Raw genomic sequence first — 19,309 nt, forward strand, 5'->3', positions numbered from 1 at the left:
TTTTTAAAGCAAGCAGCAGCATAATGGAGCAAAGTAAAAATTCTGTTCCTTTGCACAGTAAAGGGGGAAAACAGTCTTCTTACCCAACCATCCTTAGCTATTTCCTTCATGAAGCTCTTTGCTTGAAAAAACATTTCAGCAATTGAAATGATTGCTATGGAGAAGATGAAATGGAGAGGAAGAGCATTATGTAAGCTGCGTTTGGTTCATTGAAACAAAAAGACTAGATATTATTTATTTGTTTAAAAGCTTTTTTATCCTGTCCTCTCACAGGAGTCTCAGGATAGTAGTACAGTAAGAAGCACAGCATCACATCCTCAAAATCTGATTAAAACAGCAATTAAATCTCAAAATCTTGGGAAAATAAAAAGGTTTTGACCTGGTGCCAAAAGGAATAAAATGTTGGTACCAGGCCCACCTCTATGGAGAACATATTCCATAGTCAGAGCACCATCACAGAGAAGGCCCTTCTCTGGGTAGCCATTCTCCCGATATCCTTCAAAGAGGACTCCTGAAGAGGGACTTCCGACCCAGATCTAGGCAGGCGGACATATAAGAAAGAAGATATAATAAATTGTCATGTTTCGGGGCAAAATGAGCATGTGTGCCCTGTTCCAAACACATTAAAATAATAGAGTTCTTTGTTTTCTTTGACAGCTCTCACTTCTGTCCTTGGATTTCTAAAATAGTTTCACAGTAGGTACCCAAGAATTACTTATCCAGCAAATGTAGTGGCTCTGTCCTTTTTATTTCTGTGTCCTTCTCTCTACTGACTTGTTAGGCCACACCATTATATTTCCCTTGCAGCCAGTTTTCATTTTCCCCCTTCCATTATATTATCCCTTCCACCCTACAGCCAAGTTTTTTTTCCTTTTGTATGTCAACATTTTGATCATTGGGCTGTTTGTTGTGGAGTAGTATTTAAGAGTTCAGGCAAACCCAAGAGTCCCCACTCTGACTTGGGACTGTCTTCATGTGCAAAATCGATTCATTAGTTTTTGAACATTTAAAAAGTGTGACCAGCTGGAATGCAGGCTTTTCCAGTTCAATGCTTGATTTGGCCTGGATGCAGGTCTGAGGGGCAGTTTAATTATCTTTCCTCTGACCTGCATAGTGAATTACATACCAGACTCTCAAAGCACCCCTCCTACCTGCAGTATGAGTAATAACAGTGCAGGATTGCTTTAAACTACTCTCACCACATCTTCAGTGTATGGACAAAAGCAATGGATGACACATGATTGCTGTAAGCTGTTCTCTCAGTCCAACCTGCAATAGAAGTGCTTCTAGATTACAGTTGTTGTAATCAAACCTGACTTACAGCTTTTAACGTGAATTAAGCTTCAAGTCTGTCATATGTCACTCTTTTCCATCCACAGTCCCTTTGAACCTTCAGTTTGAGGGCAAAGAACTGTATTTGTTTTGGAAATAGCGTTAACAGGGTTATTTGTTTCACACTAAAACAAGGACTGAGTTAAAGTAGGGACTCTGTTCCTTGCTGCTGTCTTTGCAATGTTTGTGGAGACAATGGAAAGACACTAATGCATGATGACAGCTACATTCCATTTTTCCATAGAGTTTTAAAAGTAGGTTTCATTTATACCCTTGGAGACATTTGAAAATAGCTCCTTAGTGTGAACCTTACAGAGAGTTAATACTTGTATTTGTGGCTCTATTCTTTTGTCATTCCTCTCAACTTTGTACTTGCTGTTTTTGTTCTTGTTTAACATTCTACCATTTATAGGTCATTTATTTTCTGTGGGGTTTTTAATACTTGGGTTCTGGTATCTACTGATAACATTCATATGTGTGCACATACAGATTCAGTTATAGACACATGAACATCAGCGGACATAAATTGGAATTGGCAGATATGATGCATACTATGGATTTAATGAAGATTTGCTTATTCCAATCTTATAATCTGATTACATGTTTGTTTGTTTGTTTATATTTTTCGATTTATATCCTGCCTTTTTCCTACAAAGAGCTCAAGGCAGCTTACATCATTCTCCTCCTCCATCTTATCCCCACAACAACCCTGGTTGTTGAGCTGAGAGTCTGTGACTGGCCCGAAGTCACCCAGTTGGCTCCCATGACTGAGTGGGAACTAGAACCCAGATCGTCTGAGTCCCAGTCCCATGCTCTTAACCACTACGCTAAATTCTAAAATTTAGAATTTTAACAGGTGGTTTCTTTGTTTGGAAACCCAAATATCTTTCAGATATTCCTGAGTTCTACATTTGCTTTTTAGAATGTCTAATTAAAATAGGTTACATTAATTTCTATACCCCCAACAGCTTAAGCTCTGTTATAAACTATGTCATATAAACTATGCTATATTATGCAGTTACATTTCCCCATTCCCATGATGTTTTTAATCCAGGTACACATGTAAAAAGGTAGGTTGTTGAGACTAAATGTGTTGTGTAGATTTTTCTTTCTAATCAGCTTTCAGATTGAGATGGTAAAAGGAATTGTGACCATTTTCTGTAAGCCTCTGTTGTTCATTATTTGTTCTCCCATCTCCAAGAACACGAACTAGAGAAGATATCCTCTCTAGACGTGAACGATCAAAAGATACCAGTCCACCTAGATGGTCCCCATCTAGAAGAAGATCCAGATCTCCTATTCGACGAAGATCACGTTCACCTCTTCGACGTAGCAGATCTCCAAGGAGGAGGAGTAGATCTCCACGAAGAAGGTAGGAAGATGGCAGTACTATATGATTTGTAAAAAGAAATAAAATTGTATGAATGATTGTCTGCTAATACTTGTATGTTAATAGTTCTTAGGATTATCTTCTCCTTTCTCAAGTATGCATAAGCCAATTCCACAGTTATCTTTCATTTCTGATGATACTTTGGCCCAGTCTGTAAAGAACAGCCACCCATATGTTGTTCAATTCATGGATAGGTGTTACACTGCAGAAATGAGTGTCCTGGCTCCTAACTGCTCATTTGTTTCCATTTTACTAAACCACACAAGAATACAGCCATTCCTGGGTTATTTAGGCCAATGTCCACACCTAGCACTTGGAATTGTTGAGGAAAGGTTTTAACTCATGGCATCTCGTTAACTTAAAACTCAGGGTTGTTTCTCCTCTTAACAGGTTGGAGTTCCTAAGCAAATCACAGCAAGGATCCTCTATTTTGCAATGTGAATGGTTGGGAAGCACCATGCTCAGTTGTTTCCACACAGTCACAACTAATCTATGGTTTAAACATCCTACGGCTGTCATGACAAGTAACTAACCTACTTTTTTCCCAGCAAACCCTTAGGAGTAAAAATCACAACACCATCTTTGATCCATAACAAATATTTAGTCTACCTTCTGCACCAGACTGTAGTGTCTCATGTCAGTAATTGCTATGTCCCCTCTTAAGAATTATTTTATCTTGGCAATATATTTGAATGTTAAAATATTGTCAGCAGTCCTATAACCAGAAATTAGTTATTTTATTTGAAATATATGCTAGATATTATTCACTGTTTTATATTCTTTCCCCACGCCCCACAATTTGCACTTTCAGGGATAGGGGTCGCCGGAGTAGGTCCCGTCTTAGAAGGAGGTCCAGGTCACGGGGTGGTCATAGACGGAGGAGTAGAAGCAAAATAGAAGATAAATTTAAAGGAAGCCTGTCTGAAGGGATGAAAGTTGAGCAAGAATCTTCATCAGATGAAAAGTAAGAATTAAATTTTAATGCCTCATACTGTGGTATCCAATGAAGTGGGCAATATTTTCAGCATGAAGTGGGAACAATCTTGATTATTAATACTGACTAAAATTGCTACAGTCGATGTGTACCTGATGTACCACATACAAGATACTTTTTGAGCCATGTAAGTCTGCACAATAAGAGCTTTTGGCCATAAACAACAGTGTTTGTATGTTTAAGACTCAGCTGTAAATGTCTGTTCATGTCCTTTTTTCTGGAAGAAAATTGGCACGATACAGAGGAAGACATGGGTTTGATTTTATTATTTTAGGGTGCAAGCCTATTCATGGTTAGATCGGAAAAAAAAGATCTACAGCTCCCAACGTGCCCTAGGCAGTATATGACAAATTATTGTTGATAACTAATGCTTAAAAGTGAATTGCTTTAGGGGCATGAACGTTTCTTATCTATACTCCAAGTATTCCAGTCAGTGAAATTCATTGATCAATAATTTGATGTGAATCTGTGCATTTGGTTTTTCCTTACGTTGTTTGATTCCTGAAACTTTAGGGAACACACATGTCACATTTCAGGATTTTGTCTATAACCTGAAGGGCCAAAATTGTATAAAGGGCCTTTCTCTTTTATAAGCATCAGTTTTTTCACGATTCTACATATTCTGTGCCAGTAGTTTAATGGCTACATCTTGCTTAGTGGTGGCCTCAAAAAACTTGGGCTTATATTTTCCTTGGGTGTGATACAAAAATAGGAAGGTACACACATGGAAAAGAATGTAGATCTTTGGCTTGGATCTCAAAATAATTTAAGGATGTTCATGGAAGTAAAGGGCAACATCCAATCCTGCTTCTGTATTGGTAGGAATAACAACTTGTGCAATGGGAAAGTAGTATTTGCTAGTGCAAATCAAAAAGCTTTTCTGAAATTAGTAGTTCTGGGATAGGACAAGTCAGAAGTTGTAGAAGGGAGCTTCAGTGTCTTATCCCATTCTAGAAACAATAGTTTTTGGTAGCTTCTTGGGTTGCACTAGCAAGCAGCTACTTTCCCTTTGTACTAGTGGTCATTCTTCTTCATGATCTCTATGCATCACACACATGGGCTCTGTGTCTGCATGAGGTCTTCATCAGAGAGAGATTACCTAATTAGGCCATTTACCAGGAGTGTGTGGTATATAAAAACAGGGCTCCCACCATTTTCTCCAGCACTCATTTGATCTTGCCACAACCACACAAGTATTCATGAAATGCATACCAGTAGTCTGTGTGTATATCCACCCCTTTGGATTCAAGGGGTTAGGATATACCCATACTTAGACAACTGGCTTCTAACTACCCAATCTGAGATGGACTTGGCTTCAGTCTGCACTACATGTTGTCTCCTACAGAAACTAGGACTTCGTGTGAATGACGAAACATTGATACTATCCTCTATATTGGTGCCAGACTGAATTCTGTGAACCCCCAGGCATACTTGTCCCTAGACAGAGCAGTGCTTCTATTTAGATTGGCCCTGCATCTCCAAATGGCAGCCAAATCTACATTGCACCAAATACAGTGACTCTTAAAAATAATGGCAGCTACTGTCTCGGTTGTACAACATGCCCACCTGCGAATTTGACTGCACTAGCTATGTTTTCTTCGAGCCTACTGATTGAAACCCTAAATGGAAACCCTTGACAAACCCTAAATGGAAACCCTTGACAATCCCTTGCTCAATATGGTCCAATCTCACTTGTTAGGACTATACAGGGGAACCTTTCCAATGGAATTGTCTTTACCCCAAGAAAGCAGACTTGACTATAACAATGAACATTTATCTTTGGGGAGGGGGAGTACACTATGCTGGGAAAGAAGCAATGATCATTGAGTAGTCAAGGATGCACCAAGCATATCAACTTTTTGGAGCTCCCCACAGGGCAAAAAGTGCTGCTGTCCTTCCAACAACTAGTCAAGAACAGCCACATTCACATAACATCAGACAGTACCACAGTAATGTATTATCTAAACAAACAAGGCGGGACTTATATCACTGACCCGACTAACACTACAAATATGGGACTGGTGCTTGGAGCAGAACACAATGATTGTGGCAGTCCACCTAGCCAGAATGTACAACTAACTGGCCAATAGTTTCAGCAGAAGGTTGGACCCAACTCACGAATGGGAGTTGCAGCCAGAAATTGTAAGACAGCTTTTCCCAACTTGGGGAACACCATCCATGGACCTATTTGCTACACCGAACAATATGGTGTGCAGCCAGTTTTACTCTTGAGCCGCAGCTGCCAGTGGGTCCATGGGCAATACATTCCTCACATTGGAATGGGACACTCTTCTTCTGGCCTCAACAGGCATAGTTCACAGAAGTTCTGCTTCTGTCCAGCCAGAACTTGACATGACTCCACATGAGACCAGACATATTATCACAAGATGGAGGACTAGTCATACACTCAGACATCAAGACACTATGTCTAATGGTATGGAGGGTCACCGAGTAGACAAGGGAGCTCCCCTGAAACCAGAGGTACACTTTATCCTTGATGCTGCACTCAAAGCAGATCCCAGATGATCATATGAAACAAAATTGAACAATTCTCTAAGGAACAAGGTTTTGAGCTAACCACATCGTCCATCCATCAAATTCTCACCTTCCTTCATGATTTTCATCTCAAAGGTTTGAAACCCTTCTTGATTAGGATATATTTAGCAGCAATATCCTCCTTTCATGGAAAGGTAGAGGGACACAGTTTTCTCGAATCTTCTCACCAGATAGTTCCTTAAGGGTCTGCATTACCTTGTACCTCCAACCCAATCAATTCTGCTGGGACAGAGCCTTTCACTAGTTCTACATGCTGTCATAAAGCCCCCATTCAAACCCATAGCTACTATTGACCTCCACCTTCTCCCCTGGAAGGTGGCATTTTTAGTAGCCATTATGTTGGTCAAATGAGCTAGTGAGCTGCATGCCCTCTGAACTGACCCACATTCCTGATCTTCCACAAGGACAAGGCGGTTCTCCAACTAGACCTCTTTTTCCTTCCTAAGGTTATCTCAAGTTTCCACTTGAACCAAGATATAACCTTACCAGTTTTCTTTCCAACACTATCCCAACCAGTAGAAACAGCCATTTATCACTGATGAACCATTTCACTAATCTAAAAGACTATTTGTCTCTTATGTGAATAAAAGAAAAAGCAACTCCAGAAAGATTAGCTCACTGGATTGTAGAGACTATTCAACTAGCCTACCAACTAGCCCAACTGGAACTCTCAGAAAACCCAAAAGCTCACTCTACCAGAGTGATAGCTACATTCACAACTCTACACACTGGTAAACCGGTAGAAGACTTATGCAGAATGGCAACAGAGTCCAATACATCAACATTCATTTGGCTCTGCTGACTCATTGTGAGAGCCAGAGAAGACTGCTGTTTTCAGATGGGTGATCTTACCAGCAGTCTGCTGATGATACTGTCTCCACCTATGTGCTATGGTAAGCTTGCTGATTGCCCTCATGTGTGATGCACAGAGACCACAAAAAAGAAAGTGAGGTTGCTTACCTGTAACTAATGTTCTTCAAGTGGTCATTGTACATTCACACAACCTGCCCACTAGCCCCAAGCCAGGATCAATTACCATGCTATAATCAGCCAATGAAGTTTTTTTTTTATAACTTTCCCTTAACTTTTCAACCATGGCATACTGGTGCAGAAAAGGCTGGAAACAGCCATCCCATATCCAGTTCTGAGGCCCAAGTGACTATCTCATGAAAACTGGAGAAAATGGCGGGACTCCCACCTACCACATGAAGGAAAGGGCAGGGCTCCTGCCAAAATACCTAGCTAGGAAATCTTTCTCTGACCACTTGAAGAACATTGGTTTACAAGTAAGCAGCCTTCCTTTCCTACTAGTACAGCTGCTTTAGAGCTAATTGAAGTGCCTGCACTAGACACTTTCCAAAGTTCTGTATTCCTTTTTCCCCTGCCCAACAGCCACCTGTTTCTTATTGGAGAATTAGGGACCTCTCCTAGACATTATGGGAGGGCAAGTAGAAAATTCCTAAAATTGAGTTGACTCTTCCTGAATTTGAACAATTACTCTCTTCTTTGGCAACAACTCTCTATTCCCTTTTAGGCATAGTTCAAGAGTGGCTCTTCACTTTCCAAGGAGAAGGTTCCTTCTCTGAATTTCCTTAGATTAACTTCAGAACTAAGTCTCTGTACTGTTCTCAAAGTATTGGAGTATAAATTTTTGTGACATTGTCTAGTGAGAAATCAGATTGCATTTTTCTGTAGCCTTGAAGACTTCGATGTTGAAGAAGAAGATGAAGAAGCTCTGATAGAGCAAAGAAGATTACAGAGGCAAGCAATTGTGCAGGTATGTAACAGTGCCTCCAAATGAAACTATTTAATATAATCCAAAGTCTATAGTTGGATAATACCACAAAAGTTAGTGCAGATTCTCAGGTTAAATGCTACAAAAATTTGTTGGAGGAAGAACAAAAAACTCAAGAAATTAGATCAAATGTTGCAGCTATGAGATCTGTAGCTTAGATCTGTTTCAAAACAGATAGTTGGCTGAATAAATTAGTCACTGATGGGTGTTACAAATATCACATTACATTTAATGTTCTCCATGGGCTATGGAAGGCATCTCACAATGGATTATTTTCCCCTATTACTGAGGGAAAGCAGGAATTCCATGGCTAAACTTGTGAATATTCTGTTAATCCTGGGTTTCATCCCTGTTTTTTGCCCAGAGCAGAACTTTCATCTCCTCCTACTGAACACATCTACCATCTGCATACTGTCTTTCAAACTTTAATCTATTCTCCTCTTAAAGTCCTAATATCCTCTGTATTTCCTTTACCTGAAAAAATATAAATCTTTTTTTCTAATTGGTCTTCTCTCTTCATGGCCCTTCTGACAAGTCTACTTCTAAGGGGGCAGGAACAAGTAAAACAATGACATATCTCAATTTGATTTCATAGACTAGGCTCAAAAGACATGAGAACATCAGCTTGGTTTGGCCATCCACTGAATTGCTTTTTTAAAAAATTCCATAAAGTTCAATAAAACAATATTATAAAAGACAATTTTAAGGATTTTGAAAATCTTTGCCAGGAGTGAAAGGACTTCTGGTTCTATTAATAACCCAATCTATATTCCTTTTAAAATGTATTAACCTGAAGTACCTGATTCTGCCTAATCTTGGAAGCTAAGCAGGGTTGAACCTGGTGGAAATCTTGATGAGTTATTTGAGTCCAGTGTTGAGCAAGCAGTCAGACCTGATGGTCCACTAGGCCCCTTCCAACTGCATGATTCTATACCCCTCAAACACAATTTTAAAGATACTCAACTATAATTCATTAGCATATCCAAGTTTAGCTGAACCATTTCAGATATATATCTGGAAATAAATATTCTCAAATAAGTAATAACATCTAGGCACCATCAGAATTGCCAGTTAGCTAATGCATTATGAGATGTAGGATCTCCAGTTGGCATAATTTCAGATTTTGGCCAATAAATTAACTAGCTGGACAAATTGCCAAAATATTAACCTACTATATCAAAATCGGAACAGGCAACAGGTTGCCCAAGAATGCCATATTTTCTAGCCAGTCTATTAAACCAGCCCCTTCTTTCCTGCCTTTTAAGCCAGATTGACATTAATTCTGACACTAGGAACTGTTTTGTGAAGAAAAATACTTCAGTGCTTTCTAACAGCATGGAAACATTCCATATTAGATTGCTGGGTTCTACATACCAGCAGCAATGATTGCAATGTAGAATTCTGGAAAGAACTTTCTCCTAGGCTCATTCCTTCAACACCAGAGTGCTGTAAAAGATCACAAAAGAAGGAGCAACAGTAGTCCTAATAGCTCCTTTCTAGCCTTGCAGAGTGTGGTTCTTGGAAACCCTAGCCAAGCAAGGAGCATAATTTTCAGCCTGAAAATTGAAACAAACTGTCTGAAGGTACAGTTTTCCACCCAGATCCAGAATGGCTAGGGCTAGCCATCCGGCTACTGAAAGGGCAGTCTACACCAACATAGGCAACATGGGTTCAGTTATAAATGCCCTACTGCCATCTTCTACTTCTACAGGATAATACAGGAAAGGTTTTCTAGGTAGAATGGGAGAAAGAAAGCATATAAACAGGCATAAAGGAACTCCCTGCTCTTCTAGAAGATGGATTCAACATAGATTTTAAAATGGATACATTATGCAGACAACCAGCCACATTGTTGGTCCTCTCCAATCCAAGACAGCTACCACTAAAATCACATCCTCACCTTAAAAGTATTTCTGTATGAAGCATTTATAAGTTCTTCCACGTTTCACCTATTCCTGTTTTGGAACTTACAAGTTGTCCTTTAAGAGCTACTGAAACCTCTTTTGAGCCATTTAAAACAATACCTATCACAAAAGGGTTACCTCCAGATAATCCCCCCTACAGTTGATTGATTGTTGTCAAGAGAAACCAAAAATGCTTATGGTCTTTGATTGCAAAAGGGGAGTGATTACACCCATTCATGCTAAGATTCTCAACTTTTTTCATCTTGTCAGTGCACACTTTGCATTTTTTTCAAGACTACAGATGCTCAGAAAAGTGCTTCCTTACTGCTGCTGCTGGAAAGTGTTTTGCCAGCTAGCTGTCAGCTCTTGGACTCTGTAAAAGGATTTGGACAAGGCAATGGTATTTTGTTTCTTATTGACACAGTTATCTATCCCAGTCCAAAACTACCCATTGCCCTTTCAAAACTTCATTTTAAAGGGATTCCAAAGTTCCAATAGCTAGTTGTCAAAGCTCCTTTTCTGCAGAAAAAGTGGAATGGAGTGAGCATCTTCCTAAGCACCTAGGGTCTCTAGAAAAAGTTGTGCAAGTGTAGCTATTTAAAAATAAGAAAATGTGTTTGAGGAAAATTAATTTTAAAAGATCTACTAGCCTCTCCAAAGATACACTCAGATTCATTGTTTTTGTATTTCCATTTTACAGATGTAGGTAAGAATTTATCTAGGTTGACTGTGGCTGGTGGTTAAAAATATGCTATGTATGTATGTATTTATTAATACCACCCACCACCAAAGTCTCGGGATCTTCTCAGATACTGAGGCCTCATACCTCCCCAGAACTTTTAAGGATTAGAGCATACTCAACAACAGCCAACAGTGTACTTTTAGCAGAATTTTGCAAAACTGCAACATGAACATACCCAGATTCTTTCACCAGACATTATAAAATTAACAGAGATGGCTTAGTGGATGCTTATTTTGGAAGGGGAGTTCTCCAGGAGGTACTTAGAATATACTAAATTTGGTTCTTTCTAAATTATGGTTCCAGCCTGATTGAACATTAACTTTAGCATATCCCGTAGTGGAGTGCTTTCCACACAGCCACCTGGAGAATAGAATATTTATACTCAAGAATTTACAGTTGCCTACATGTGATAGGGATTTGTGCTGGAAACCAATTTTGCAGAAAGTTTAGTGGACAGTATCTGGCTCTGCCCACAAGTTACTTCAGCCCTGTCTACTGCTAATTTGTGACCCACAACCTATTTTCCAGAAGTGAATTTAATTAAGTTTGTCCCCATCAAGCTGAAATTCGTCATTGATATAAACATTGTCATTCTTCCCTTTACTTCTGTTATCCCCTGCTGCCTCAAGAATCTGTTTCAGAGCAAGAGAAAGATATGAGTTACACCATCCTTTATGCCTTCGGAAATGGAAGTCAGCCATTGCACCTTTATCCCAAAATGGGACACTGATACTTACCAAGAAGGTTCATTTTGGAAAAGAAAAGGCATCCTACAATGGATTATATCCCCTTATAACCCAGAAAAAGCAGAGACCATATGATTCAACTTCTGGATGTTCTATCGGCAGTGCACTCCTCCTTGCCAGTTCAGTTCCTGGCCAAAACTTAAAGGAAAAGAGTAAAGTTCAGTCTTTGGTGGGGTAAAAATTAAATGTATGGAGGAATAGAAAATACTGTAACACAGTTATCATTGTCCCATGAGAGACTAGTACATTCAAAGGCATATGACCATGGTGACAGGCAAAAGGCTTGTGAATGTAGGGTTGCCTTCATTTAGTGGATCATTTCATCAGCTCTAAGACAAAACAACTGATGAACTTTCCCTTGAAACAAAGACTGTCACACTTGGGGCACATGAGAAGCCAAGACTTGCTGGAGAAGGCTATTATACTAAGTTGAAGACAATAAGAAAAGGAAGAACAAATATGAGATGGACTGACTCCATAAAGGATGCCACAGCCTTGCATTTAGAAGAGCTGAGCTATGCTATCATGAGTAAGACATTTTAGAGGGCTTTCGATCATAGGGTTACCATAAGTTGGAGACAACTTGATGGTGCATAACAATAATAGCTGTTAATAGTGGAGTCTTTCCTGCTGTCCTTTCCCTGGAAAGATTCTCATGGGAATTGAGGGAACTCCCAGTAAAAATCTGCAAGAGGCTGCAGCAAAGAGGAAAAGAAAGGGATTTCCCTTCGGTGCTGAATGCTCATCTTAGTTTATATCAGTGCAAAAACTAATTTACTTTATAATTTTTCAATGGTGTTCTTTCTTTTCAGAAATACAAGTACTTAACTGAAGACAGTAACATGTCTATGCCATCTGAACCAAGCAGTCCTCAGAGCAGTACTCGCAGTCGTTCAAACTCACCGGATGACATTCTTGAACGGGTAGCTGCCGATGTTAAAGAGTATGAACGGGAAAATGTGGACACTTTTGAGGCTTCAGTAAAGGCTAAGCACAACCTTATGGCAGTTGAGCAGAATAATGGTAAATACTTGTGTTATATGTTTTGAAAGAGGAAACCTCCCCTGAAAATCAAAAGGGAAACTCATGTTGGGTAAAAGATTTGTGATCTTATTTTTAGGATTGTGTGAAAGCAGGGCTTTGTCACCCTCAGAAGTCTAGTTAAATAATGGCTGAGGGCACTTCTGAACTTGGCTTGTGGAGGCATCAAAAAGCAAGAGCATATCAGCAGAAAAAGTTCTGGTGCAATTTGCACCTCAGTAAAATGTGGCCTCATCCTTAAGCTTCCCAAATGAGAGATATAGGACTGAACAGTATTGTTCTACAGAAGCATCTGGGGTTAGAGGCTTTCCTTTAAGTGCCATCTCTGAGGGCAGTGCAGAGGGAGGCAACAAGGGAGGGTGCTTTCTCAATTGTGGATCCCCATCTGTGGAACACACTCCCCTCTTTTTTGAGGTTTTTAAAGACTTAGCCATCCAGGGGCTTGAGGGGGCATCACCAGGTGTTTTATAGAGTTATTCTTTTTAATATTTTTAAATGTATATGGGAGTATTTCAAGGGTGTTATAACAATGTAATAGATATAAATTCACATGTATGGTAGTGGAAAATGATAGAATTCTTCAAATTTCCAGGCCCTTTGAAATTAGTTCCATACTGTCAAGTGAGGTGGGTTGTGATCAGAGACCTCAGTGATAAAACCCCAACTTTAGAAATTTCTTTAAATAACGATGTGATACACTTGTGTGTGTGTGTCAGTCAGATACCATTTTTTCAGGCATTTTAGATTGGTTGATTTTAACAGTTATACATATGCTCTGACATTGTGTTTGTGTTATGTTGAATTTTAATTGTAAATTGTACATCAGTCCTAAGGATTATTAGAGTAAGGTAGCACACTTTAAAAATTAGTACATTGCAAAATGATTGACTTCAATGCATTCGTGCAATCAATGTGAATTACCGAAGGGATGTTAGATTATCTTGCATTATTTCTAATTAATCTTCTACTTTAAGATTAATATACATATATTTTTAAAGGTTCATCTCAGAAGAAACTCACAGCTCCTGACATGTTTACAGAGTCAGATGATATGTTTGCTGCATATTTTGATGTAAGTAAATTTAAAGGAATACTCTGTATTCTTGAAGTTTTGCTCTATTTAGTTAAAATCTAGCAATGATCATACATAAAAATAAATTAAAAGCTAATATTTGCTGAAGCATGTGATTCTTTGCGTTTTTTATTGTAATTAATTAGGGATTAATATCAGGTGGCGCAGTGGTTTAGTCATGCCAGCCACATGACCACGGAGACTGGCTGCGGACAAACACTGGCTCCCTCGGCTAGGAAACGGAGATGAGCACCGCCCCCTCTAGTCAGGCATGACTGGACTTAATGTCATGGGGAAACCTTTACCTTTACCTTTTACTATTGTATAGGATTCAAATAGCCTAAAGTTTGCATTTATCAGCTTTAGTGAGAACTATATTTTTTGAAGTTCAGATAAGCTCTATCATCTGACTGTGAATGTATTCAGATGGCATGAAAACTCTTAAGTGACGAACCATGATGGATTCTCATGTTGTGCAGGCCTAGTCTGATCCCCATAGCTTGACTTGTTTGAGGTGTACAAGCCACTGTGGCAACCCATAGCTTGTTCTCTGGGTTCTTTTACTAAAGACAACTTGTTGTGTCATCTGAACCTGGCCAACCAAGCACATTACACTTATTGGGAATTGGTCAGTGATTTGTTTGGCAAGAGTAGCAAACACCCCTCTTGCCAAGCATGTTAAGGTATTGGCTAGTGCCAGTAGCCACACAAATTCCCAAGTAGCGCTTAGACTGACTGGTACTGACTGGTTGTCCCACATAGCAATAATGACCTGTCCTACCTTGCTGCATCTTTCTCATCACTAACCTTTTATTTGGGGAGGGAGACAGTTGCACTCCCCCTAAAGAATCAGGTTCATAGTTTGGGGTATGCTGCTTGATCCAGTACTGTGTTTGGGGTATGCTTCTTGATCCAGTACTGTAACGAGAGGCACAGGTGGCACAGAGCACCTCTCATCACCTTAGAATGATATACCAGCTGTGTACAGTGGTACCTCAGCTCACAAACGCCTCAGTTCATGACCAAATCGGGTTGCAAACAGAAATTTCATAAAAATGTTGCTGCAGGTCACGAACTCTGCATCAGGTGATGATCGTGAGAGCACCCCCCTTCCCTGCACGGGCATGATCGTGGTCATGCTGGGTGGGGGGGGAGAGATGGTTGCGATCGCACTCATCTCCCCCCCCCAGTGTGCCCGTGATCGTGCCAGTCCCCCCCCCCCCCCCAGTGTGCCACGATCACACCAGTCTCCCCCCACCCCCCCAAGCAGGATCGCTGTGAGGGAGAGATGGTTGCAATCTTTGTTGTTCTTTGTCACTTTGCTTCAAATTTTTGTGAGTAAAAAAAACCCCCAGTTACAGAATGGATTAGCCTTATTTACATTGATCTTTATGGGGAATTTTGACTTGGCTCACAACCAATTTGGGTCATGACCAGAGTTCTGGAACTGATTAAGTTTGTGAGTCAAGGTACCACTATACTTATTTGATCAAGGGATTGCCTAGCTACAGTTAATTCTTGCTCTGTTAACCGCTTGATTCTATTACTGCAATGTGTTGCATGTAGGGCTGCCTTTGAAAATGGTTCAGAAACTTCAGCTGGTCCAAACAATAAAAATGATGTGGATTGGTCAGTATGATCAGATTAGGCAAGTGCTTTACTATCTACAGTGGCTGCCAGTACATGTCCCAGCCTTATTCAGTATTAGCATTCGAAGTCCTAAACAGCTTGTGGCCAGACTATTTGAAGGATCATCTCCTTCAGTATATACCTGCCAAGATCCAAGATCATCCTCAGTCGTCCTTCTCAGGTAGTTGTTGGAGGGGTTGTTACTTGCTGGCAAACTGTGTATTGCTGCTGCCACTATTGTTGTTTAGCAGAATTGTACAGTTCCACGAATGTGATTGTTGGAAGTTTTCAGCTGGATTGGTAGCCAAGGGTGGTCACCTGCTGTCTTAACCTTGGACATTTTCCTAAAGAGGCTCCAGCTGTCAAGGGACTCCAATGGGACAAGTAAACTTTGCTTGTAGAAACTGACACTAACAACTATTGTTTGTTTGCTTTGTACTAGACTGTTAGAAGAGTGAGCTCACTTTTGCAGTTGTTCCTGAGACTTTAGGTACTTGAGAAGAAGCAAACTCCAGCTACTTCTAAAAGGAGTTATCCTGTTTTTTGTTGACAGGGATGTATGCTTTCACACCTGCATATGTCCCTTTGAAGAAACCCCAGGGAGTCCCACTTTAAAAAACACTCCTTCAAATAGAACTGGAGTTTTGATAGAAAATAACTATTCTTCCCATCTCCATTCCATACTATAATAGCAAGTCAGTCCTAAGATCCCTGGAACACTTGTGGAAAGGCTTAGTGGGCAGGAGTGAAGCAGACAACTCATGTGGGGTCATTCATGTATCAAGTACACTGTGTCTTATTGCTAGGAAGGGTTACTGTGATATGCAAACACACCAATATATTACTTTTTCCATTATACATGACCACATTTATAAACATAATCAGATGTGCAGATCAATAAAAAGCACTGGTGATATAGATTTGCTTCACTATTTTCTTGTATGTTTAAAATAGATTGACTTGCTTGTAGAGTGCTTGTTATCTTGGCAAATACTATTCAGTTACTCAGGTGTGTGGAACCTGAAGAAAAAGGTTAAACAGGTTTTCTTTCTTTTACCAGATTCTAAAGTTTTATTGTTTTCTACTCACTAAACAAATAATTATTCTGAGGACTTCAAACATACTGTGTACAAAGTCTTATTTCTCTACAAATGCTATGTATTTTAGCCCATATTAGAGTTCTGATTCTGTAGCCATTGATAGAAAAAGTCCCATGTTTGGTAGTAAACTGTATCTTCTTTTTCCTTACGAGATAAAGGCACTCTATCCATTTCTGCACAGTCCAATATCTAGGTTTTCTTTCTTTTAGAGTGCACGCCTCAGGGCTGCTGGCATTGGAAAAGACTTCAAAGAAAACCCCAATCTCAGGGACAACTGGACAGATGCAGAAGGGTATTATCGTAAGTACAATTGCTATGTTTGCAGTGTTGAAGGGCTGTTCACATGCCACAACAGCACATCATAGTTTATTTAACCCATGGTGAGGTCGCAAGGTGCATGTGGCTACCATTTTGAATATACAATACCTGCTTGAGCAATGTTATATCATCTCAACCTGGCAAGTATGGGGTAATGGGGTCTTTAAAAGCCCCTGGTCTTTTTTAGGGTTATGTGACAATTATTTAACCCTCACCTGACCCATGCATGCCAGGTTTGCAGTGCTCCAGTACCCCTACATCCCTTGAATGTGGGGGTATTGGAGTTCATTGTGCTTTAAATTAGCCGTGTTGCTCTCTGCCATGTTCAAACCTGATGGTTGTCTGCTAAATTAAACGAATTTTATCTTTAAAGTTTGACAGAAAAGTACGCTGCATGGACAATTGAAGAGCAATGATGCAATGCAGTTGGAGGCGCTGGAGACCAACATAAAAGGGCTCCCTGCACTGCTGCTCTTTGCCGCAGCAACACAAGCTGTCCTTGTGACTACCTTGTGCTCTGGCTGTGTGTATCACCTCACCTGAATACTGATTTCTTTCTGCCTGTCTGCCTCACTCCAGTATGTTCCTGCTTCCACCCTTGTCTTCAGTCTGACCCCATCCTCCCTGACCTTGCCTTGCTCATGAATGAATTCTGGAACTTGACCTTTGGACTGTGCCTTTGATTATATTATCTTGGATGTGTTTCCTTGAATCTGTCATCTCCCTGGCTTTGACTCTGGACAGTTAAACAAACATGGGTTTTGCTTCTGGTCCTCTGAACCTGCTGCAGGATTCCACCTTGCACCTGTGCCCTGGTCCTGGCATCCCAATCTGAGTTGCCTGCTGCCCATATCCTGGACCTCACATGAAGAACCAACAATAAAAATAGTAATTAATAGTAAACTATCAGACATACTTGGCTTCAAGCAGGAACCCAACAAGGTTGCCTGCTTCAATGTATTCTCGGTAGTGGGTTGATTTGCTATTGATGTGAGTAATTTAATTATTTCATTAGCTAATGACACTATCTGAGAGTATACATGCAAAATTTCAAATAAGTGTGATCATTAGTTCCCTAGTAATCCTCAGTGAAAGATGACCATAAGGACTGATGTGACAATGTTGAAGAAAATCGAGCACCACGCTGTGATTAAGTTCCTTACAAAACAAGGAAAAGTCAAAAAATCATTCATGAAGAGATGGTGGCCATTTACCAGGACTCTGCACCTTCATTATCTACTGTTCAAAAGTGGTCAAGTGAATTTAAAAGGGGCAGAGAAAGCATTGAAGACGACCCTCGCTCAGGCGGGCTGGTTACTGCCACTCCAAAAGAAAATGTGAAAAAAATTGAGAAACTTGTATTGGAAGATGCCCAAATAAAAATCAAAATGTTAGCAGAGATGACAAACCTATCCATTGGTACCATATTTACTATTTTTCATGACCATCTTAACCTTTCCAAGGTCTGTGCAAGATGGGTGCAACGAATGCTCATGGTGCCTCAGAAACAAGTGCGAGTCGAGTGCTGTAGGGACTTTTTAGAGCTCTGTGGTGAAGATCCATTGAGTATTTTCGACCAGATTGTTACTGGAGATGAAACTCGGGCTCATCATTATGACCCTGAAAGTAAGCAGGAGTCCATGCAGTGGCATAAAAAAGGTGCTGACCCTCCAGAGAAATTCAAAGTCACTCCATTGGCCGGAAAAATCATGGCCACAGTGTTTTGGACTCAAAGGGAATTTTATTCATCGAGTGCACGAAAAAAGGTGAAACCATAAACGCAACTTCTTACACAGCCACAGCGTAATTTAAGAGAAGCAATTAAAGAAAAAAGGTGGGGAAAACTGACCACAGGTGTGTTGTTTTTCATGACAACATGCCTGTTCACACGGTGTGTTTTGAAGGCTGCTGTGCGAGACTGTGGTTTTGAAGAAATAAACCACCCACCCTATAACCCGAACCTGGCCCCCAATGACTACTACCTATTCCCAAATTTAAAAAAAGATCTTCGTGGAAAGTGATTTTCCAATGATGAAGAGCTCAAGGTGGCAATTAACGCACATTTTTTAGACAAGGAGGAAGGGTATTTTTTACAGGGAATTGAAAAGTTAATTTCTAGATGTAATAAGTGCATTGAAGTTATGGGGGATTACATTGAAAAATAAAAATTATTTCAATTTATTATTCCTTTTTCTTCCTTTTTTCTTTTATTATTCCTTTTTCTTCATACCGAGAATACATTGAATGCCTCTCGTGTTTGCCACAAGTACATGGCCTTTAGCTGAGAACATTAAGGAGAATCAGTATATTAAAGAGATAAAAGTTGAAGACAAAGACCTAATAATTGATTTATATATTGATGGTGCAATGCTACCCCCACAAGATCCTAAGGAATTATTAGCTCTTTTATTACAAGTAATAGGTGAATATAACAAAAATGAAATAAATAAAAACACCTGCTTGTAAACTAAATAAATTGAAGATAATTGTTAGGAATACACATTCAGCAAGTAAGTAGAGGAAAATTAGTCAATTCATAAAATTTTAAATGGTCAAGTAAATCTTTTTTATCAGCACTCTTATGGAACTGAAAGAAATTAGCTATGTACAGTATTGAATATTAAAAGCGATACTAAAATATAGAATAATTTAACTTTGTCTTGGTTTGGTAGGACTTTCATGATCAAATT

The 19,309-nt window shown here is 39.7% G+C and overlaps 1 protein-coding gene across 7 annotated transcripts in view; it reads left to right on the forward strand.

The window, feature by feature from the left end:
* PRPF4B (pre-mRNA processing factor 4B) overlaps positions 1 to 19,309 on the forward strand; it is a 42,346-nt gene that overhangs the window by 10,933 nt on the left and 12,104 nt on the right. For all 7 annotated transcript variants that reach the window (XR_006414151.1, XR_006414152.1, XR_006414153.1 and 4 more), the window contains exons 3-8: positions 2,534 to 2,704; positions 3,534 to 3,686; positions 7,968 to 8,049; positions 12,272 to 12,482; positions 13,499 to 13,572; positions 16,511 to 16,601. Coding sequence is in view for 1 of the 7 variants with exons in the window: in XM_044424516.1 (XP_044280451.1) it covers positions 2,534 to 2,704; positions 3,534 to 3,686; positions 7,968 to 8,049; positions 12,272 to 12,482; positions 13,499 to 13,572; positions 16,511 to 16,601 (782 nt within the window). In the remaining 6 variants the exon portion in view is untranslated. The remainder of the gene's footprint in view (positions 1 to 2,533; positions 2,705 to 3,533; positions 3,687 to 7,967; positions 8,050 to 12,271; positions 12,483 to 13,498; positions 13,573 to 16,510; positions 16,602 to 19,309) is intronic.

Source organism: Varanus komodoensis, unplaced genomic scaffold, assembly GCF_004798865.1.
Source record: "Varanus komodoensis strain SLA01 unplaced genomic scaffold, ASM479886v1 scaffold14_3, whole genome shotgun sequence".
Lineage (NCBI taxonomy): Eukaryota > Metazoa > Chordata > Lepidosauria > Squamata > Varanidae > Varanus > Varanus komodoensis.